The sequence below is a fragment of the Mytilus edulis genome, chromosome 3 (genome assembly GCF_963676685.1).
Source record: "Mytilus edulis chromosome 3, xbMytEdul2.2, whole genome shotgun sequence".
Classification (NCBI taxonomy): Eukaryota; Metazoa; Mollusca; class Bivalvia; order Mytilida; family Mytilidae; genus Mytilus; species Mytilus edulis.
The window spans coordinates 80,893,993-80,919,156 of NC_092346.1; the positions used below are offsets into that span (position 1 = coordinate 80,893,993).

The window sequence follows — 25,164 nt, forward strand, 5'->3', positions numbered from 1 at the left end:
ATCCAGTCGTATAAACGAATCGTCGGCAAGTGCGTACATTTTTTTAAATCAATATTTCTGGTATGTTCCAATCTGTCCTTCACTTTTGACAATGAGTATATATTACATTTTCCCAAATTCACCCTTGGAAAAAATATTTAAATAGATTTTAATTTCATCAAATCTTATTTTTTGGGTATTATTTATATTTTTATGAATAATATTCTTTACACCAGAAATGTTATTTATAAACAAGCGTATGAGTTTGGTGATGACAAGTAAGACAGAGTTGTATATTATAAATCTGATAGTTCAAAATGGAAAGTTAAATGTTATCAGCCGTGTACACTGATCAATACCTGCAGAAGTGAAACGATGCGTGAACTTGCAAGCCCGACAGGAAATCGCTTGAATACCTGGACGTGTCACCTCACACCCCTCACAATACCTTTGGAAGTAATACCTTTAGCCATGCTGGTGATCAGAAGAGGGAAGATCAAAATTTATTTGAAAACAGTTTATTACTTTAAAGAATTATGAACAAATTAGATTTTCGAAAACAATTTTCACGGAACACTTATTTATGATTTCAACTTTGCGGACTTTTCACCTAATTCCAATATCAAGTTTAAAAACAACAGACCATGGCTAGTTAGTCGGATAAAACAACCGTACGATTGACAAGATATCGACACGCAATTGCGACTACATCGGTTACAGTAGTTTTGTTTCTTTGTGGTTTATAGACATATCGTTGCATTAATCGGGAAAGAAGGACAAAATGGCGGAACGCAGAGAATTAATACTCTAAATTTAAAATCGATGGTGATCGCTTATCTAGCGGAATAAAACTTTAATATCTATGAATTTGAGCATTTTTATACAGAATGAACATAATATCAATTTTTGATTTTTTTGCGAAGTTTCCCTTTAATGCTTCTTGGTGAGAATCTCATTGTCAAAAGGTAAGTTGATTTTTTTTTTATTATTTATATATTTTTTTTCATACTTGACATACTTATGTGTATTTCAGTTCCGATCAACAGTCATTAATTCATGTTCCGCGTTTTATCAAGGATTTGTAAAGTTAGACTATACAAATCCTTGGTTTTATAATGCACACTGAAATTCAATATTGAAATATCAATTATAAAATACGTGTGTATTTGCCTTTTTAGTCTTGCAATATGTACGATTTATTTTACTGCCAAACAATGCACGGTTCTACACCTCACAAAAATGCATTATCTGTATTTAATACCTCTTGCTAATCTATGCACACCTACAGATTAGTGTGTGTTCATAAATGTTTTAATTTTCAACAAGTAAAGTGAACAATAAGCCCTTTCACGATAAATCCCGAGCATGCGCATAAACGCTTCCGGACGGCAACTTGTTTACACTAGATACCAACATGGCGACCCGGGAAAGTTTAAATAAGTTAAATCTCAGTTCTTTAAAGATTCTTGCCGCGGAGCATAATATTGAAGTGGAAAAGAAGAAAAAGGAAAGGATAATTTCGGATATACTGACAGAACAAGTTCCTTCATCTACCTTAACACCGATTATCAAGCAGGCAGTCCTAGTAGGTGATGTGACGATTCCCAGTGAACAAAATGAAAACCTCCCGCCCTTCAATAGAGTGACTTACACCATCTGTGACCAAACCAAATTTCCAATAATCAAATTTGCAGATATTTATGATTTTATGGTAACAAGACCTACGTATTCAGGGACAACAACTCAAAATTTCAAGGGGCTTGACAAGGCAGTCAAACATTATGATGCTGGTGATATCCAAGAAGTAGGAATGGCACAGGTAATAAAACCCAGAATATTTAAGATAACAGACTTGAATTTGACAGGCACACTTAATTAAAATGATATATAGAGATAGCACTAGTTAATTAAATGAAAATAAAGACACCAAAAACATATATAATAATTTATATGTATGCCCATGATCATTAAAAATCATAATTCAATAAGAAACTTTAATTATAAAAAACAAGGATTTGTATAGTTTCTAACTATACAAATCCTTGTAAAAAGTAATTATTATTTTTTTGTATTTATGGTCAGGAAAACTTGCATCATTTTTAAATGTGGTAGTTAATAATAAGAACATCATTCTGCAAAAAAAATAGCAAATGAAATATTAACAGCAATAAATTTTCCTTTATTTTAGACTATAAGATTTATACTTAGAAATTTTTGTGGTTGCCATTAAAAGCATCCAGATGAGTATTTTGGCAGAAAGTAACAGTTTAACACAAAACAATTATACTTTGTATATATTTTCAATTGTATAGACAAACATCACTTTTTAAAAGAAAATTAATTATATTTTTGAAGAAAGAAAATACTGTTAATAAACAAATAATTTATACAAAACTTAAATCTTTCTTTGTGATTTCAGATCAATGAACAGACAATTTATATCAGAGCAATGTGTCAAGCATCCATGAAGAAACAAAGATACCAGGTGTATATATGCACTTTGAAAACAGATAGTGGGGATTTTATGGTGCAATATGGATACTGTCAGTGTCCTATAGGGTAACTATTAGTAAAAAGTATTATAATATTTTAAAATAAAAAGATTTTTCTTAAAATAATTCCACCATTGATTAATTTGTGGTTTATATTCTGAATAAATCAAAGTTAACCCTTGTTCCACTAACAATTTCTTTTAAAAGTGGGCTGCCTTATATTTTAAAAGATCTAGGTGTAAAGGTTTACAAACTTAATGCTTAGGTGAAGAAAAAAATCATTTGGGTTCTGATTTTCTTTGAATTTTGCCCTACCTCATATTTTCTTTATTAGTGCTGTGGAGAAAACTAATTTTAAATCAGATACCACAATTTACCTTAAACACTATCATTGTAATTTTCTTCTTAAATCTTACATCATTTAGACATCAAGATTTAACCCCTACATTTATAATTAAAAAATAATAGACTAATGAAAATTAGTACAGTAGAAATCTATGCTCCATTTCTTTGTTATATAATTTGTAACTAAAATGTTTATTTTTATCAACAATATATCTTCTTATATTATTTTTTTATTTTTAGGTTAGCACAGTCATGTAGCCATATTGGTAGTCTCTTGTTTGCATTGAGCCGAGCTAAAGTTGGAATTACAGAAGCGGAGAGCTGTACCTCTAAATCCTGTACATGGAATGTTCCGAGGAAAGATGTTCAACCAAGACCTTTATGTTACATGGCATCAAAGAAACCAAAGTTGGCTTCTTCATCTGAGGAAGGAAATGCAGGTACATCTGAGGCTGGTAATACCACATTCCAGTCTTTTGACCCACGCCATACAGCTGACCGTACAGTAAATCTGGACTTAACATTACAACAGTTAATGGAACTAAAGAATGATTTTCCTAATACAGGTATAGTAATCAGCATTATATTGAAAAAAAAACAGTTTTTAAAAAATAATATAAAAAAGTAATTGGATGTAAAAGTATTGAAACACAATCAGTGTCAATGCTTTAACTCATTTTTTTTATAAAGGTGACAAATCATACCACAATATATTGCTTCTTCTGTTATGTTTTATACATATATATGCATGTACAAGAAAAGGAACCCCTAATTCTCACTGAATTGCTCAATTTCCACATTATCCAAAAATTTTCCTAAAAGCAAGCTTTCTTTCCTTTCTTAAATTTAGCACATTTTCTATTAAATAAAAATCAATAGTATTATGAATCAGCTTACTTTGTAGTTTATGGGTTTTCTATTGAGGTAAAGGGGAGATAATTTGAATTAATGGAAATATACATCTCATTATGTTGAACCCTCAACATTTAAAATTTTTCTGCAATCAAATAATTTTTAATGACACTAAGATATAATTTTATTTTGAATAATCATCTATTTATCTTATAGGCATTGAACTACATTGAAGTGTATAATTTCAAAGGGGAGGTAACTTATTATTGCAAAGCAAATATTAGGTGTACAAATTTTTGCAAAATTTGTTTTGTCTTTATTAAACAAATAATTAATTTTTGAAATTTTATTTAAAAAGGCATGTCTCATTTATGGAATATTCCTGAATCTACTCCTGATGTACACCAAGAAGTGGAGATGGATACTTGGGTTGACCCAATGGAAAGAAAGATGAAAGAAATGCTATACACAGAAAACAACTGTAATTATATTAAAACATTTTATTTAAATGGCTATAAGCATGATTCTAAAAATATTTATCCAAGATAAACTCAAATTAGTGAGGAAAATTATTTGATTGAAAGGAATTCATGCCAATTTGTTTTATAAATACAATATTATATAATCACAAATACATGTAAATATTAATCACTGGTAGATCCAGAAAAGGAGGGGTGTCCAAACAACACATTTGAATTATTGTACATATTGTAATAAGAACCCCTCATTTATCCTGGGTTGGGACCTCTTTCATTATGGTTAGACCCCCCACTCTGTTATGCATGCTGGACTCACTGCAATGATATTTTTGCTTCAAAAATATATAAGTGTGTGCACTTTTTTACAATTTAAAATATAAGTCTCCTTTCAGTATGCTCACAAGCTAAAGAACCTTCATTTGAAAAAAGCTTCTATTTTATTATTAAATGTTTGAGCAAACACCCTATCTTATACCTTATATAATACTTTAAAACAGTACCACCACCATCAATAGAAAGAGAGCTGGTTGATTATATAGAGAGAAATACAAGGTTGCAGAGAGGGAGTACAGTATGGCGAGATCTTCATAAAGGAAGGATAACAAGTTCCATTTTTGGTGATGTTATTGCTGCAGGAAGAAGTCCAAATTCTCTTATAAGACAAATAACTGAGGGATCCTCCCTTGATAGGTATTCAAATTTAAATGGCAGAAATTTCTACATAAAAAATGTACAATTACCAATGAGACAACTCTCTATCAGGAAATAATTAACAACAAATAATTTTTTTTAATTTGATGTAAACAACATGTACAGTACAACTTAAAGTGATGAATGTAGTTTAAGTAGTACAAACTACTGATAAGTACAGAACTTTTGAATTTTTAACAGAATGTCTTGGTAAACTATATGACAATATAGACTAGTTGATAAAATTAATGCAAAATAATATAGGGTTATTGCATGAATATTGTCCCGAGTAGAATTTTATATTGCACGAGCTTGCGAGTGCAATATATGTTCTACGAGGGACAATATTCCCCAATATTCATGCAATAACCCTTTTATTGTATAGCAATATAATATTTGAAAGTAAAAATTGGTTTAAACTAAGATTTTGTCGTTAATGACGTCATGAATTTTGAAGATTTATTGCACTAGTGCAATATTAGAATTTATTGCACGCTAACTTTTGGTTACGTTCTGTGGGAAATATTATATTGCTATACAATAATACCGGATCTTGATTTTAATTTAGTGTGACATTCAATCATTCATATTTCTGTAATAGTTATTCATGTATGAATACATGTATCACAATAACCACATAATTGACAGAAAATCAATACTATCAGTCAATTCATATGATTACTTATTTGGACAAAGGGTTGTTGACGACTCAATAAAGAAACTATTATTGTTTGTTCAATGAAAGTCCATGATTATCTTTGCAAAGTTGTAGTGATAAAAATCTTTATATACATTTCTGTTTTGCAGGTATTCATCACTTCCTGTAGCTATTCAGTGGGGAGTAGACAATGAGGACAGGGCAAGGGCCCAGTACACAGAACTGAAGCAATGCATGCATGATGACTTTAAAGTAGAGACAGCAGGGTTAACATTAAACAACATCTACTCGTTTCTAGGAGCAACTAGTGATGGCAGAGTGTTTGAAGGAGATAGTGATGGTCTCCTAGAGATTAAATGTCCATTTTCTCTGAAGGGAGTGAGAGTCAACACATTGGAAATTGGCATGATTCTGGGGATGAATGACCCTAGTTTTTGTTTGATTTCTACACCTGATGGTCCAACATTGAACCCGCTTCACAAGTATTATGCACAGGTCCAAGGTGAAATGGCAATTAAAGAACTTCCTTGGTGTGACTTTGTTCTGTGGACAGCAGCAAAAGAAAACAACATTTGCATTGACAGGGTGTACTTTAATGCTGAATTTGTACAAAACATGCTACAGAAACTTGTGAAATTCTATATGGATAACATTTTTCCATGCTTTTATCAGTAAACACATTATTACAATTTTAAGAATAAGTATAATAGTTAAGGCAACTTGAGGGTATAACTGCATAACATCACCATATTGATTTTTTTGGAAAAATGTCAAGATAATGATTGTTGTATTTGTGTAACCATTTTTTCTAATTTTTAAAATGCAGAAATCCTTTAAAATAAAACTTGTATGTGGCAATTTAGTATTTTTGAGATTATATCTAAGGGAGATAATATATGATTTGTATATACAGCATGAACTAGCAAATTTTAATGAGCTATATGACCATTAATTTATTTTCTTTTTAATCCTAAGTTTCCGTTCTAATAATGACAAAATTAATGAATATGTATAATTTCTTTCATTCAAAAACTTATCCATCATGAAACTAATGATTTGATGTTTGCGTTTACTCTCAAGTTACTCCTTAAAATTATTTTAAAGTGACAAAAGAATGTCTGGAAATTGCACTGTAATAAAAAGACAATTGAACAAGAATCATTTTTGTTTTAAATTTTACAATAATATTGAGTATAGCATGAAAATATTATGAGTTAATTCAGAAGCACATCTATAACTTTGACAGACACAATGCTATTTTAAACATATCTTCAATAGTCCATTTGCCAATTTGTCATCATATTAAAAAAAAAAAAACAAGTATTAACATCTAACTGTTTATGTTATAAAAAGATTAACTTGATTGACAATATTTTTAAATCTAAATAAGATCTCAAACATAACATGAAGATAAATATTTCTGCTATCTCATGGTCAATAAAATATTATGTCTTAAGGGAAGTAACTCAAGGAAATGAATATCTTATTACACAATTGGCAAACAGGCTGAGAAGAGTAAAGAAGTGTAATAATTATTGAAAAACAGAATCAGGATTGCAATTAGGAAATAACTGACCATCATCATTGATTCTTTTTATTTGCTGAAAACTTTTTGAAAATGCAAATGTAGACCTTTAAATTCTTATATTCATTAAACTTTGTGTAACATTTTAGTTATCAAAGAGTAAGACTTACAGCCTATTACTTGACTAGTGGTTCATCAAAATTGGTTAACCAACAACACACTTTAAAAATTTGTGTAGATTGTGGTGCAATAGATAAAGGCATAACACCATCAAAAATATGAAAATTTTTCACTCTTCCAATACTTCTTTCTACATGAATTCTTAACTTTGCAATTTCTTGTGTTTCAAAAACCTGTTCAGTTGTAAACTGAGCAGAAATACCTTTAAAGGGTGGCATATTTAGTGTACAATTCTTTTTTTCTAATAAATCTTTTATAGTAAAGCCTTTGTCAGCCATTACAGAGTCATTGTCGTCCAACAAATCCAGTAAACCAGATTCAAGAGTTATCTGCCTGTCAGAAACTCTACCACCCCAACCTTCTGAAACAAAAGATATAACACCAGATGGAGTGATTCCAATTAAAAATTTCACAGTGTTATGATTTTTATAGTTAGAATATGTAAGGCTTTGGTTAACAAGACTAGCAGAACGTTGTAAAAAAATTTCTGTACAGTCTATAATAACCCTTGTTTTGGGATATCTGGTCTTGAAAGCATCTGGCATGGTACGGTCAACTATTTCTCTGCTTGGAAATGGATTAATGACTTTTAGCTCCTCATACAATAATGAAAGCCATGAAGAAAAATATTTTGAAAATGTTGATTCGGAAATTTTGAACCTTTCGGCTATATCTTTAACGAAAAGTCCTAATCTAAGTCTCATTAAGACTGCAAAAAACTGATCAATTAAATCAATGCAGTTGGTTGATGTGCGTTGTCTATCTTGCTTCTGATAGGTGTCTGAACCAGTCCAGTACTGCATTCTCTCTGCCTTTGGTTTCAGATAACTGAAATAGTAATTGACCATATCTTACTGCATTTAAGGAAAATTTTGTTGGAAAGATAGTATCTTATAATTTTCCCATGTAGGAGTACTACTACAAATTCAGTAAAAAGATTTACATGAGTGACGAACAGTGACTTATAAACATTTAATTTTTTTTGGAATGATTAAAACTGAACTTAATTTTAAATTTTGCTATATATAATTATGTTGATTTATATTTATATAAAAAAATGGCACCTCAGTTTGTGATAATTCATCCTGTGGTAATTTATACTGGTACATCGTAACATGTATGATTTTTCCCCAACTGGTAATTAAGTACATGTATATACAATTTATTGGATTCATGTGAACTGATTGATACTTAGTGCAGGAGAATATGATTAAAGAAATGTTACTGTATTTTATAAAATGTATTACTTCTCTTGTTTCAGTGTGTTTCTTCTTTTTTCATTAACCCAATTGCAATTTTTCATAGTAAGAAACCATTTACTCTATGTAAACTTCATGCAATACTTGTATTAATTAAAAGTTAATATTACAGAGTTTCAAAAAAACACATTTCAGTGAGTGTAATTTTGTGTTTAGACTATTGTGAAGAAAAAAAAATAAGATCTTACTTGAAGAGCCACATGAACACTACAAATTTAGGTAGTCCTGTGTAAAACCTGGTCTTCTGGTCATTGTCTACTATTTTTTTTATAGTCCATTTATGGTGTTGCAGTGCGGCTCTCAATTCTTCATTTTCTTTCCTCAGCACCATGTTTTCCTTTAATAATGGATCTGTATCACACTGAGACCCTGAATTTCATACATTTGTAATTGTCATTTCAGCAACTTTTAAAAAATAATAAAGATTCAGTTTTCAATTTATTAAAAAATATACTGAAAGATGGAAAGGAAATTATTTTTTTTAATTTAAGTCACTACTCAATATCAGGTTCTATAGTGAGTTTTTTTTAAGAGAAAATATAAAACAAAAAGGGCTTTTTTTTTTGGGTGTATTTGAATTAACTTGAATTTGCCGCATAGTTGATTTTTTAAACAAATTATACTGGTTCCTTGAAAATTGAACAATAGTGTTTGTACATGTACTTTATAAATATTTGTGTTATAATATGTTGGATTATAATGTTATTAAACATTGCTAAGTAGAAAAGTTACTTAGAGCAACCAAACCTATACCTAGAGTTTTGTTTTAATTATTATACCAAGGATCTTAGTAAAGAAATGTTTGAAATTTGGATGAGCATGGAGAGGGAGAATTCGATTGGACTTTAAAGTGGGTAACAGCATAGAGATCTGTTTTCTTTTCTTTTTAAAAAGGTGCTTTCTTTAATTTCAATGAGGGTCGTGTAATTGCTTACCAACACTAGATGTAAGCAACATGCTTGTGTCTGACAAACTTTTGTCTAGCTGATTATACACAGGAGGTTCCTGTAACTCCTCCATTTCCACATCTTGTCCAGCTGTAGCATAAGAGGAATGCATCATTACTGAGCTGTTAAGGCATGCCTTCTCTGTTTGTTGGACTTTTAATTTCTGTTCTTTAACAGTCTAGATTTATCATAAGAAAAAAATATTTGTACATGTCATCTTTCTGGTATAGGTCATTTGTAAAAACAAAAATTACCAAAAAAGATTATGAAATATGGTCTTGAAGAATAACCAATAAGTCTGATAATATTTCTACACACAATTGGCCTTGTTAAAATAAGCTCAGAGGATATAGAATATAAAGGATTATGTATTATGGGAAGCAGTTATTTGAAATAGACTGTTCCAAGCATTGATTTTTGGCAAAGTGTAAAAGCTAAACTAACTGAAAACTGGGTCAATTATTTTATTATAAATTTAATGTTTTTTTTAACTTTTAGAAACTTTCATGTGAAAATACTCAAAATCAGAAAAAGAACTCTTTTTTAATAATTTTCTATAAATTTGTCTTTGTTTAAAATGATGTGGGTGTGGGTGTTTGATTAAAAAAATCACTAAATTGTTTTTACATTTCCATATTTTAGGATAAATTTAAATTTATAAACATCCTTTAATCAATGTTAATGAAACTGTTTCGTCCTTGCCAGAGGAACTCTTCAGGTGGCTTATGGCTACCACGACAGTTTTTCTTTGAAGTTATAATTCATAAAAATTGAGGTTTTACATGTATATAGTAATCAGCTTTACAATACATGTACATGTGAAATTACCTTCAGTTAAAATTATTCAACTGTGATAATATTAATAAATTATTTTATGTCCACACTGTTAAGTAAACAGTGATAAGAAAAAATGTACAAACATGACAAACAACATTGAGGAAGGAATAAAAATAAGAATGAACAGGTTATAGGAACAGAAATTAAGTAATCTGGAAGTAGATCTCTAGCAATAAGAAAGTACAGTAAATACAGTGATATTGACAATTTGTTTGCCTTAAACTACGGGAGAATAAAGGCTTTTTCCCATGGAGAACAATCCCAATATGAAAAAAATGGCTTAAATTAAATTACTAACAAAAAGACAACTTTTTTTCCAAACAGAGCGGTCTCAGTAGTAATTATGCATGAATACAAACTGAAAAACACACATTTACACATTTTTCATATTAAAATAATTACATGTGCAAATTTTAGGGTCTATTTGTGAATCATCACTGACAATAAGGGGTCTTATTTCAACTGAGGGTTTATCTCTGGAAAGGGGGTCTGCAAATTGAAGTTCTAGTCAAATTCATAGTTTATTCTTAATTTCCCAATTTGATCAAAATGACGCATATTTTCCCAATAAAAAAGGGAAGGGATAGTTTTGCAAAAAACCCAACTGTATCACTGAAATATGTTTTGGAAAATTATAATTATGACTATAACACTGACAATTAAGGAGGTATTTGTAAACAACATTAAATCACCTGCAACAAATTTCTACTGGCAAGTCTAACATTTCGATCTAGCTCAGAAACAGAGGGGTCTTTTTCTTTGTAGGAAAATAGTGTTGGCCTGTAATTTATATCACTTGGGTCGTCACTGTGCCATCCGTCGACGAAATGTGCAGAACAAATCCTACTGTAATCGTTTGGAGCCCAGTCTGCCCTATTTACAGCTATTACCCATGCTTTCCTCTTCCTTACGTCCTTAGGGAAACGGAAAAAACTACAACGATTCTCTTTATCTGACGTACTTTGCCGGTTTGAACACTGAAACACGACACAATTGAAGACCATAACTAACGTAACTAATGTAAACAGAAATAACAAATGGTTGCCGTCCGGAAGCGTTTCTGCGCATGTACGTATAGTAGGACCGCAGTTAACGTGAAAGACTTTATTACCTAAAAAAATTGGAATAGAGCGGAGTAGTCCACAGCTTTTTACAAAGCTCAAACTTGTTGGAACCTTACATCCGTATTCCAATATAACCCTACTTTGTTTCTATTCTAGTATTTTTTGTGTATTTCCGGTGTAAACTATCAAAAATGACAATTTATAATTTACATATATTTGACAGGAATGGAACATGCTTGTATTATGTAGAATGGAACAGAAGGAAATCTGCAGGGATGAGTCAGTCAGAGGTAAATATGTGTGTTTTTCACGCGACACTGACGTTCTTAGGTTGTGCAGCAACACCACTGTCCTTTTTGACTGTGACTTTCTATCCTATATCAGTATATTCCTCCCAGGTCAGGGGAGGGTTGAGTGCTCACAAATATGTTTAACCCTGTGCCTGTCTCAACAGCCTGTAGGTCAGTAGATGTTGTTGGTTCATGTCTGTCATATTTGTTTTTCATACATTGTTATAATATGGGCTGTTAAGTGTTATAGTTTTCATATTTTCATGTCCATTCCTGTTAGTGTTATAGGCTTTAGCTGGCAATAGGATATGTTTTTTCTCATTGTTGAAGGCCTAACAGTTGCATATAATTGCTTGAACCAACTTCATGTGTACTTTGGATAGTTGTCTCATACATTGTACGTAGTTTCTGGAATTATGTCTTTCAGCTGAAAAGATCGTCAATTTCCTGTATGAGGTCATTTATGAGATCGAAGTTGTGCCTGTATCTCTGCTCTATTAAAATTTTCCAGCTATTTCATAATCGTCATTCTGTTTGGTAGTACATGTAGAAATAATTTATGTTCCGTAAGTGTTTAATCTTGATTCATGTACGATAGAGGGAGGGTGACATCTTATTATTGTTTAATTCCTGAAATATTTTTAGCAGTATTCAATCAAACTTTTTTACCTATTTGCTCAACATGTGTTGGAAGTGACTAGGCTTACATTTAGGTCCTGTGGTGATGGAAGTCTGTTAGTCACATGACAGATTCAACGAAAAAACCTTATCCTGGAACATAGGCATTCATACAAAAAATGTACATACATGTATTTTTTGCTCATGTACCACATCTTCTTGTTTATCATGTTTATATATATCTATTTTTTTGTTTACCACTTTATTGATATAGTATAAATCTGATCAGGTTAATAATTCTTTTCGTTTGAAATGATATTAGGTTCTGTTAACATGGTTAACATTTAAACATTATCTGACTAAAGTTTGTATATTTTTTTTAAAGGGTTGATGGTACATATATTCCAAATAATGATATCTTTAATTAAATTTCAGTTCTTGTGACTTCTTCTTGATGATTACATGTAGTTAGGTTGGTGGTTAAAGGGGAATAAAACTTTTGTTTATGCTATCAGGCTATGGACCACAGGAGTTCATTGTTGATTAAAATAATTAAAATGTAGATATTCATTTTTATGAGGAGAAAAGAGTAAGGATAAAAATGGCATGTGATTTTTTTGCTTGACCATGCATGTTGACAGTGGAACTATTATGATTTTGAGATAGAAACTTGCCACCTCAGTTGGGATCAGCAATTTAAAGGTTTTCTACATCTAACATGTGTACTGGGCTCTGATGGCCAATAAGTACTAAAAACTAACAGGGGCTTGTAGAGACCACAGGAGTTTATTGTTGATTAAAATAATTAAAATGTAGATATTCATTTTTATGAGGAGAAAAGAGTAAGGATAAAAATGGCATGTGATTTTTTGGTTGACCATGCATGTTGACAGTGGAACTATTATGATTTTGAGATAGAAACTTGCCACCTCAGTTGGGATCAGCAATTTAAAGGTTTTCTACATCTAACATGTGTACTGGGCTCTGATGGCCAATAAGTACTAAAAACTAACAGGGGCTTGTAGAGACCACAGGAGTTTATTGTTGATTAAAATAATTAAAATGTAGATATTCATTTTTATGAGGAGAAAAGAGTAAGGATAAAAATGGCATGTGATTTTTTGGTTGACCATGCATGTTGACAGTGGAACTATTATGATTTTGAGATAGAAACTTGCCAGTGTTGCCACCTCCGTTGGGATCAGCAATTTAAAGGTTTTCTACATCCAACATGTGTACTGAGCTCTGATGGCCAATAAGTACTAAAAACTAACAGGGGCTTGTAGAGACCCATATCATTAATATGTTTTGCTGCCAACCATCCAGTATTAATCCATTACAGTATACATGTATTAAAGGTAAAAGTTTCGATTAAAGGCAGTTATGAAGTGAACTGTTAAATATAGATACAATGTATAGAAAATTAGATTTCATATTTTTGCTGAACATGGAAATGTAATACATGTAACTACATGCAAGCAGGGCATGATTGTTCATGTATTCTTATTTGAATATTTTATAATTATTAACTGCAATCTAAAACTTTGCAAATATATTGAAGAAGTCACCTTTAGTGTTAAAGGCATTTGAATGATGAAAAAAATGTAGTATAGAAGAGTGTATATTGCACAAAATGTAATGATATATATGAATATTTTGCAGGAGTTTAAATTAATGTATGGTATGATACATTCCATCAAGTCGTTTGTCAGTAGGATATCACCAACAGATTTGTATCCTTATAGAATTGCAGGGAGATACAAATGTATCTTCATCATTTAAATTTACAATGGTTCATTATTAAACAAACCCCAACATGTATCACTATGCAAGTGGTCAAGACTTTTAAATATACATGCTAGTGTTTCAATTTACAAAACCTAACATGAATGTACATCTTCTTCTTTAAGTTTCTAGTGATCCTTGAATAATTGAAAATTACTTGCAGAGCATCACGCACCTCTTAAGTTGATTTACAATTTACAAAATACCATCACCAAATATTTTTTTATTCAAAACTCAAAATAGTATACTATAGAAATCTTTTTCAAATTATAATATGGTACTCAGATTTGTTGTGATTAAAACAATCAATGATTATAGACATGCAGAGTAAAAGATTAGGTATGATTGCCAATGATACAACTTTCCACCAAAGACCAAAGTGACTATAGGTCACAATACTGCATTCAACAATGAGCAAAACCCATACTGCATAGTTTGCTATACAAGCTTGACATGGCATGACAAATACAGTTGCCCAGACCTCCCTCGCTAATGGCGCAACATTTATGGTTAAATGGTTAATTCATATTTTTTACCGTTTCACTCAAAATGTTGGTTAAGTTTTATAATTCTGGATCCACTTCTAAATGTCAATTGCAAACAATTCAAAATCTAAAAAAATTAATAGCCTGATTTATGTAAAAAATATAAACATCATGATAAACAAGCACTTTTCATTAAAACAACCCCCATTCTAAAAAAACTAATTTTATTGATAATGTGTCATGTCTTTTATATATTGTATACATGTTTTCCTTGACTTATAACAAGAAAAGACGGATTTTTGAATTTTAAGACAAACAGATACAAACTACATTTTTTTGAAACACCATCAGGATTGAAGATCGTGATAAATACTGACCTTGGTGTTGGAAACATTAGGGACACTCTTCATCAGATATACAGTAATGTAAGTATTATGTTTCTGATTAATGTTAGAAAAAACCAAAAACATCTGCCTAATGATTTGTTTTAACAAATAGAATGAAATTCAAAACAGTGCGGCTGTGGCCATTGATTGACACATTAAATTCATCCATTGACTGGGACAATTTACGTGAACGTTTGTCTGTAGCGACCACTGTTCACGACGTACCTACGATAGACATTTAAACTGTGGGGTCACCAACGGTTTCTTAACGGCTTTAATTATAAAATAATTCGAAAAATTAATCAGGAATAACCTATATGTTTTGATTTATATAATTGATATAAATCAAAACATCGTGTTATTTCTGATTAATTTTTTGAATTACTTTATTAAGGTGTTGAGAACCTTTGGTGACCCCATAGTTTAAGTGTCTTTAAAAAGTACATAGTAAGCAGTGGTCCTTACATACAAACGTTCACCATAATTGACCCAGTCAATGGATGAATTTAATGTGTCAATCAATGGCCACAGCCACACTGTTTTGAATTTCATTCTAAAGCTATATCTGCACTTTTATACATGATTTCTACATTAGCAGATTAGTTTAAACGCTGTAACTTAGAACATTCTGTGATCTGATATGAGTTATTGTAGGTTTACTTGCAGGTGTGTTATGGTCATTTGTAATTGGAATATTTTAAAATGAGTTTAAATTTGTTTTAATGTGCACATCTTTCTGAGCATTTTGTTATTCTACCAATTGAACAATTGGTAAAATCATTATCAATAATACTTTGTGTTTCCTTCCCTTTTGTTGGAAAAAAAATGGTTGGTTGTAAAGGGAATCACTGAAGCATGACTGGGCATCCTCCCCCTCATTGAAGGTTCTTGAACCCCCACTGACAAAGTTATTAGAAATTTAAGAACAAGGTGAACTGTTTTGAAATTTTAGAGGATTAAAGTTTGAAGACACTTTATAAATAAAACTTGGTCCGTTGTACAGCATGGCAGCATTGGTTGTAGGCAATAACTCTTATAGAACCCTTTGGAAAAAGATTTCCTCTAAAACTAAGAAGCTACTGTATAGTTTTAATCATACTTACAGGAAGGAGGTATTGAAGATCCTTTACATATAAACTCTCTAGCCTTCTTAGTCTAGTTGGAGGAAAACTGTCAAAGACAATTTCGACTTCTCATTGAATAATTTGTCAAAAAGCTTGAGGTAATTTATGAAAATAACAAAGCTGTCTAAAGTTGAATTAGAAAGAAGTTATCTTTTATGGAGTTAAAAGAGGTCAATTTGTTTTCCTAAAAAAGACAGGGTGTCAAGAACACACAGCAGATTGCCATACCAGGCTGAATCACCCTGTAAGAAACACTAGCGGGTAAATTTGCAAGGTGAATTATCCATAGGTATTGGCTTTGCTTTTGCAAAATTTCTAGATGTTTTAATCTCTGTTATTTTGAGCAAATATACTGGTTAGATAAAAAATTAAATAATTATTACCGGTATACAATGTATGCTTACTCTACTTATTTTCTCTGTTTTATTGTCTGTTTCAGATATATGTGGAATACGTTGTAAGGAATCCAGTATGTGACTTAGATAAACCAATAACAAGTGAACTATTTCAAACAAAACTTGATGAATTTATAAGAGGACTACCATTTTTTCCAAGTAGAATAAACTAGTAAACTTATTTATCTAATAGCTAATTGATTTTTTGATGTGCAATAAATTGTTATATATAAATTGTCACATGTAATCATGTTTTTTTTTTAAACTAGTAGTTCAGGTTTGTGGAAATAAGATGTTACCATAAAGCACAACATTATCAAAAGGCTCAACAGACAATATTCTGTTTGCCAGACATTTTAACCAATTAATTAGCAGTTAGAGGCAGGTCATCAATTACTATATTACATGCAGCTACAAGTATTTTCATTTAGATTTTACTGGGAAGTAACTGTTTATGACCAACTACTTTTGTATGAAATTGTAGCTTAAATCAAATTTATTTACTAATTACAAATTTATTACTATATATATATTTCATTTATTATTTATCAAACAAGTGAACATGCTGAATATGCAAAAAATACTAGGGATTTCAATGGATTTGTGGACAATTAAAGGACATATTGTTTTTGTGTCTACTTGTTGTGGGTTTGACAAATCCTGCATATATATGTATTTAAGGAATGACTGTAATATTTTTTCTGTCTATGAAGAAATAACATAAAAAATGTGGTGCACACTGAATAACGCGCGTAGTGGGTTATTTAACAGTGTGCACCACATTTTTTATGTTATTTCGAATAGACAGAAAAAATATTACAGTCATTTCTAATAATTTAATTCTAAATTCCATTTTAAACCGTAGAAAACCTTGAAAAAACGTTATTGACGTCACGGTCACACGACTAAATTATGTCTATGGTTTGATAACAAAATAACGTCAGCCAATCAGAAGACACGTTACATCCAAAATTAAATTATATAGGTTTATTGGAAATTTGTTTTTCTTTAAAGATTTGAATTTAATTTTATACTAACAATATCCATGAAATCTAGTACATTTGTACCACAAGAAGAATAATGAATCCAGACCACAATATCTATCTTATCCTATGTATAATTTAAACTTAATATTTCATTATAGAGAAATCCAATGCAAAAATGATATAATTCTATGTAAGTTGACAGTAGCAAAACAATTCATTAAGATTCACACAATAACACATTTACCAACTCTTGTGAATTGTAGATTGTAGATTGTATTTTTTAGCTGGCAGGTGTAAAAAAAGGACATAAAAAAAAAGTTATTAAAGATCGCGTTTCATCTTCAAAAGACTCATCAGTGATGCTAGAATTTTTTTTAAAGTTAAAAGGCCAGGTTAAATACATAGTTGAGGAGCGTTGAGAACAAAAAATCCAAAAAGGTCAACATCTGTCATAGTTGTACATTTATTTTTACATAAATTTCCTCTGAAACTACAGAGCGAAATAACCAAATAAAAGCATACTTAGCAACTATCATCCTTAAAGGGTAGCTTTGTTCTCTGTTCAGTTATCCAGTGTGTCAACAAACATAAATTTGTGGATGGAAATGGGGAATGTGTCAACAAAACAATATCCTGACCAAAAGGCAATAAACAGATGAAGAAAATAGATGTCATATTAAACTCCAAACTATACTTAGCCAATGTACAATAAACAAACACACAATAATATTACACACAGTTTATAGGAAATATTTTTATATTTCAAATGAAGTCGATAGTACAATGTCAGAATAGATAACAAAAGAAACTAAGTTGAAAAGACAATGATACATAACAAAGGACTGCTAGTAGTTACTGACATGCCAGCTACTCTACTAAACTGATTAAAGATTATGTCTATTATATGAAAATCAAGCACAATCCCCCCCCCCCCCCCCCCCCCAAAAAAATATAAAAAAATGAAAAAATTGAACTAACCGTTTAATCAGAAAAATTACACTGGTTATATAGCAGTTTGACAATCACTCATTTTGACCATTGAGAAGCTTAATATTCCCTTAAGAACACAACGTCATTGAAACGTTCTGATGATTTTACAGAGTTATCTTCCTGTAGTGTTAGGTACCACCTTAAATCAAATAAGTTATTACATACACGAGCGAATCGAACATATCGAGATTAATAAAAAATTTACAATCAAAATGTTTAGATTCAACAATAGTTATCAAAGAACCACAAGAACTCATCATGCCAATGTTTAAAATCAAACAATTTTAATTTGTACCCTTTGTGGACCAATTTGAAGACAAGGCCCATAACTTACGTTGTTGAAATAATTTGAATGACTGGTGAATAGTTAATTATTCTTACCACAGATTTTTAAAAATGGTATTTAAGAAAAAACCCATAATAGTTAAACATAACTCATTGGCTATAAATATAGCTGGTATACTTCCTTTAGAAATCTCTAAACACATAGTAAAAATCCTCATATCAAAGAACCTCAATCATTTTTTATGAAAACGGACAAAAATATTGTATTAGACCCTTTGGATGTTATTGTGGACCAATTTGAAAAAGGGGGCCCAACTAAAAAATCTCAAACCACGGTAATAATCCACATATCGAAGAACCTCAATCAGTTATTTTTTTATGGATGAACGAAGGCAACAATATTATATTGGTGTTGAAAAGTCGTCAATCGATTGAGAGAAAACAAATCCGGGTTCAAAACTAGAACCGAGAGAAAAACATCAAATATAAGAGGAAAACAAAGGAAAAACAAGAACACTGGAGTGCAACAAAAACAAACGCAAACATCCATAGAAACGAACTATTTGATAACAACTGTCATATACCTGACTTGGCACAGGACATTTTAACCCAAAAAGTGATTAGTTGAACCTGGTTTAATGGTTAGCAAAACCTCCTACTTTAGGACAATGTTTTAAAAATATGACCACACTACGTGACAGGAATACAGCACAAATGCAAGCAAGAACATTCATCACAGAGAAACGCACAAAAAGCATAATATATTAGTCGACTCAACACACAAACCGCAGAACAACAACAAACATTACATCAAAGACAGACACCACAAGATCACAAACAGTAACGCACCTACGTATCTTACATGTAATCTTTAACTTTATACAATTATATGGTCATTTTCATAAATTACCTGTTTACAAAACTGAATTTTTCGAAAAACTAAGGATTTTCTTATCCCAGGAAAAGATTACCTAGCTGTATTTTGCACAACTTTTTTTTTGGAATTTTTGGTCCTCAACTTTGTACTTATTTGGTTTTATAACTATTTTGATCTGAGTGTCATTGATGAGTCTTATGTAGACAAACGCGCGTCTGGCGTTTTTGATTATAATCCTGGTATCTTTGATAAATATTGAAGGACAATTTAAGAATAAGAAAATGCCCGAACCAAGTCAGGAATATAACAGTTATAACTACACAATGTATTTGAACTAAAAACGATAAGACATAACACATTATCCAAACTAACCCATATTAACAGAAACATTCAAAAATAGATAAATGAATGTTTGATGTACAAAATACCGAGACAACGTCGTGTAGCAATGAAAATTCACACTCGGTATAAATTCACAATCATATTAAGGAATAGGTAATGTTTGGTACTTAGCTGACAGACGACAAAGATGTTAAAAACAATCTGAGACGTGGTAAAAATGTCATGAGTTAATTTAGACACAGACACATCGTATAGATCACCGAATGCATGATAGTTTCCATACATGTTACGTAGTGTCAAGTCAATCTTTCCTTCTCATAACTCTGTTTGTTCCAAGTCAGGGAAATGGCCATTGTTATATTATAGTTCGTTTCTGTGTGTGTTACATTTTAATGTTGTGTTTATGTTGTGTCGTGGTTCTCTTATATTGGATGCGTTTCCCTCAGTTTTAGTTTGTAACTCGGATTTGTTTTTTCGCTACCGATTTATGAATTTCGAACAGCGGTATACTACTGTTGCCTTTATTTGAGCAGTTTCTGCGTTAGGAGCACACTCCTGTTTATATATGAAGTCATTTATATAGTGTGAACATACACGAGAATAACGTATCAATTGAGATATGTAAACGGACGAAGATGAGATTTGGACCCTTTGGACCTCATTGCCGACCAATTTGAAAACGGGGCCCACAATTAAAAAATTCTTTCTACGGTAAAAAAAAGAAGCCACAAATCGAAGAACCTCAATCATTTAATTGTTGATGACAGAACGATTAGCTTTGGCCCTTTTAACCTCAATATGAATCAATTTAAAAACGGGGCCCAAAATGTAAACACGCGGTTAGATTTTGTATATTAAGACTTTAAATTAAACACCATATTTGAATTGGTTACTATTAAGTATTAACCAGAGGCTCGCAACAGCCTATGTTGCTCACCTGTATTTACTGACATAATTAATAGTAGTATTAGATATAAGATATTAGATACTATAATGATATCTAAGAAAGTAACAAAAATCTACAAAATTTCCGTAAAATTACTAACTCAGGGGCAGCAACACAACAGTAGATTGTAGGACTTGTCTGAAAATTTCAGAGCATATAATCTGATAAACATTTTTGCCACCTGTCAGATTTTCTCTTAATGCTTTAGTTTCAGAGATATAAACCAAAAACTGCATTTTACCCCTATGTTCTATTTTTAGCCTTGTCTGCCATGTTGGTAGAAAGCATGGTCATCGGACACTCTTTTAAAACTAGATACCCTAATGATGATTATTGCCAAGTTTGGTGAAATTTGTCTCAGTAGTTTCAGAGAAGATTTTTGTAAAAAGTAAAATCACAAAAATACTGAACTCAGAGGAAAATCAATTCGGAAAGTCCATAATCACATGGCAAAATCAAATAACAAAACGCATCAAAACGAATGGACAAGAACTGTCATATTCCTGACTTAGTACAGGCATTTTCAAATGTAGAAAATGGTGGAGTGAACCTGGTTTTATAGCTAGCTAAACCTCTCACTTGTATGACAGTTGTATCACATTTCATTATATTGTCACCGATGCGTGAACAAAACAAACAGACACAATAGTTAAAAATGTCAAGGAGGGTTTTGAATACTGGTGTAAAATTGCGTGTTTGAAATTCGCACAGGTAGACATGAAATAATTTTGTCGTTCAAAGTATGACGGGATGCATAAATACAGTTACGTAAAACAGACACAACAAAAACTGACCAAACAGTACAGAGGAACAACAAATAAAATAGTAATGGGGTTCAAAGCATGACGGGATACACAAGTACAGAGTCACGTCAAATGTATATCACAAAAAAAAGTAGGTTAACAGTAAAAGCACCATTTATAAACAAAATAATTTTGTCATTCAAAGTATGACAAGATACATAGGTACAGAGTCACATCATAAAATAATTTTGTCGTTCAAAGTATGAAGGGATACATAAGCACAGAGTTACGTCAAAAAGTAATTATAAGTATTATAAGTAAGATTTTAAGATTTAAAACAGTAATATATATTCATATGTCTTTTTCTCCTCCATAATAATTCCATTGAAAATGTTCTATGAGTACTGGCTTATTTTTTGTGATATTTTTACCATGTGGTATATCCTCAGTCTATAAATTATTTTGTATTTTGTGACTTCCCTTCAACTTCGACAAAGTTTGGCATAGGGGCCTCATATGTAAAATGAAAGCTTATGGTATTGACGTAAACTTCTTGAAGTGGTTTCAGGATTATCTACACGACAGAAAACAGACAGTAGTAGTGCATAACAGAAAGAATTAAAAAAACGATAGGCCAATATGTAAAATTGAAACGTTTCATTTGTACGGTCCAAGGAAATTGAATATCATCTAACGCAATTGAGATGTCCCCCTTCATTCTTTAACAATGATCTATTTAGAGCTAATATTATGAATTTATAAATGATCCTTCTTGTCATTGTGAGTCAGATATTGATGGTGTCTACCATTACTTCTTTGTTTGTCCAAAATACACACTATGTAGAAAAACCATATTCAATAATCTCAACTGGCTATCCGAAAACATTGTTTTAGATAAAATTTGCGGACACATGGAACTTTCGAATGAAGAAAATATTCAAATTTTCAAACATGTTCAAAATTTCATAAAATGGTCAAACACATTTTTTATGCCTTGATAGAGGTTATTGTCACTGGCACGGAACATCATTGTCATCATCAGTACACACGTCACCGTCACAGAAACATATGACTTTTTAAACTTTCTTTTTCTCTTTTTTACAGATGAAAGCTAGTATTATTCTATAAACTGTTTTCCTTATATGCATGTCCATTATATCATACTATTATTGTAATTTTATAATGTATTATGGAGAAGACTTCATAAGTATGATTTACTTGTGTCTAATCCTTTTTGCTTTAATTCAGCAAGTAAAATATGTTTTAACTAACTCAGTCTATACTATACATTATCTACTACTCCCAGGTCTGTATCAATTGGATTTATCTGCATTATATAAGTTGAAACTATGTTATTCATCTCCATGTCTTATGCAATATAAAGACTTGCATACATTCACTAGCCAAAATATTTGTTTCTCATTCAAGTCCCCTTTTGCATATAATTTTTCACCACGATAACCTTGCATCAATGGTCTGTCATTTTAAAAGCATCACTTGATATCTCTTCACAATTTATTTTTTATTAAGAAATAAAATGATTTTTAATAAATAAATAGAATAGGTAAGTACTAATAACTTATTGCAATACACCTTTCATACCTGTCTAATTTTTATTTGAAAACTCAGAAGGAAATTTATGTCCCACTACAGGTTATGTATTAGTTATGGGGACTGACAGGTTTTTTTTGTTTTTTTTTATTAATTTTTTATTTTAGAAGCATTTCTTCTTAATTCTCTATTTATTTTGCTTATCTAATATTATTATAGATACTCCATTCTTTACTAAGTAAATTCACAAACACATTATATTGTATCCGCCCCCTTTTTTAAGCTGCACTGTCAGTCCTCTTTTCTCTATTCTGTAAACCCCCATATCCGACAGTAAGGTATTGACTATTGTTTATTCAAACAGGTTAAACAGATATGCATTACGTAACTTATATCTGTAACCATTGCTCTAGTATATTTTCCAACCTCACCTGTGCACCCAGCAGGTGATCATGGATGTACACAGATTCGACGCATGTTACGCAATAGTGCGTATTGCCGATGTCATATATATATCACCACCCGGGGGCATGACACCTGTAGCTTTCAACTTCAAAGGTAACACAGCACTGCAGAGAAAGTGTGCCGCATACCTGTAACTTCTGATCGATGTTGATGACTTTTAATTTATTATGTCCAATTTCAGTGTACACACCTGCACACGTGAACAGGTAGTGAGGTACACGCAGGTACACCATACCAAATTTTAAACATTGAGATATATTTGGCTATAAAATTATACACAAATATGACTAAACTATTAAAAAAATTATTAATAAGGGACGCAAAATATATTTGCGAAGAAATTTTTTTTCTCCCTCAGCCATTCTCCGCTCCTCACAAGCTGTTGTTGGTTGTGTCAATGGAATGTCAGGTACCGCATTTGGACGAAGTTTTGGCTTCATGGTAGGACATCCCTCGAGATTCTTCATAACTTCTGGGTCACGATCGTAACATGTTTGTAAAGTGGGCGGAACAAAGTCTATATGACTAGTACTTGGTAGGAAGTCCTATCTCTTCCTGGGACTAGTCTGCGGATTACCCAGAAAACGGATTTTTTTTTTTATCAAATTGTCCTTATGCCTATTGTTGCATCTACTGGCAGAACACAGAACCATTTTTATTCACTGTCATGGGTTTTGTTGGAAGATATTCGAATATGAAATTGCGCTTATTATGCCTTTACACCCGTCAGTCAAATATGATTGATGTAACCACTGACGTCACAGCCTCGCTCTGAGTGACTTCCGGGATTGAAATATGCATAATTAGTATGTCGACAGATCGATACATTTAAATTTATTTTTTTATCCATTTAAACGATAATTATATTGTTATCGATGTTTTTTGGGGGTAATTATGTATAAATAAATATTTATTTAAAAAAAAAAAAATAAAAAAAAAATCATGTCACATCTCCTTTAACAGTAAAAGTAATATTAATAAAGACAAATAAAAGAATAATATAACACGTTATTTAGGTAGCACTCCACAGTTAGGTGTGTAGTTTCGCATTTTGGCCCCTGTGGATTTTTCAAATATGAGAGCTAGTGTGCAATAAAATTCATTTTTGGATAGCTGAGTATTTAAATAGCCTTTGTATTGGGTTAATATGAACATCAAGAGTATGTAATGTATGTAATATAGGCTGTTTTCTGTATGACAGTCCGTATTTGCATGTCCCTACCATACATTGGTCCGGCAATTATTGTAATGTTTTTTTCCAACTTTTATCGCACGAACTTTGTGATTGGATTTTACGAAAAAATGAGGCGAAAGACACCCATTTTGTATTTGATCATTAGGAAGATTTATGAAAACAGTTTCTAAAAAGGTATTACTCAAAGGCATTGAAATTCTAGTTTGATCCAAATTTTGGGGGGATATGTGACATGTCCACCCCCCTTTTTGCAATATTTTATGGTAAATAAATGCAGAATGTTGCCATGGATACACATAAAAGGAATTAATTTTCACTCTTTTAACTTTTGAAAATCAAATCTATGGAATATACTGATTACATACATATGCACATGTACAACACAAACAGTTAG

General features: G+C 31.3%; 3 protein-coding genes across 3 annotated transcripts; 2 read left to right on the top strand and 1 right to left on the bottom strand.

Moving 5' to 3' along the window:
- The first annotated feature begins 1,329 nt into the window (after positions 1 to 1,329).
- On the top strand, positions 1,330 to 6,170 carry LOC139517583 (uncharacterized). Its single transcript, XM_071308801.1, has 6 exons — positions 1,330 to 1,798; positions 2,399 to 2,538; positions 3,057 to 3,382; positions 4,027 to 4,149; positions 4,645 to 4,837; positions 5,645 to 6,170. Exons 1-6 carry the CDS (start codon positions 1,394 to 1,396, stop codon positions 6,168 to 6,170), a joined length of 1,713 nt encoding a protein of 570 aa, XP_071164902.1. The 5' UTR covers positions 1,330 to 1,393.
- On the bottom strand, positions 6,073 to 11,268 carry LOC139517584 (uncharacterized). Its single transcript, XM_071308802.1, has 4 exons — positions 10,936 to 11,268; positions 9,395 to 9,584; positions 8,648 to 8,828; positions 6,073 to 8,028 (listed from the first exon to the last, which is right to left on the bottom strand). The coding sequence occupies exons 1-4, from the start codon at positions 11,245 to 11,247 to the stop codon at positions 7,197 to 7,199; spliced, it is 1,515 nt and encodes a 504-aa protein (XP_071164903.1). The 5' UTR covers positions 11,248 to 11,268; the 3' UTR covers positions 6,073 to 7,196.
- Positions 11,269 to 11,454: 186 nt separating this feature from the next.
- LOC139517585 (trafficking protein particle complex subunit 1-like) lies at positions 11,455 to 16,630 on the top strand. Its single transcript, XM_071308804.1, has 4 exons — positions 11,455 to 11,597; positions 13,878 to 13,948; positions 14,772 to 14,910; positions 16,435 to 16,630. The coding sequence occupies exons 1-4, from the start codon at positions 11,499 to 11,501 to the stop codon at positions 16,561 to 16,563; spliced, it is 438 nt and encodes a 145-aa protein (XP_071164905.1). The 5' UTR covers positions 11,455 to 11,498; the 3' UTR covers positions 16,564 to 16,630.
- The last annotated feature ends 8,534 nt before the right edge of the window (positions 16,631 to 25,164 follow it).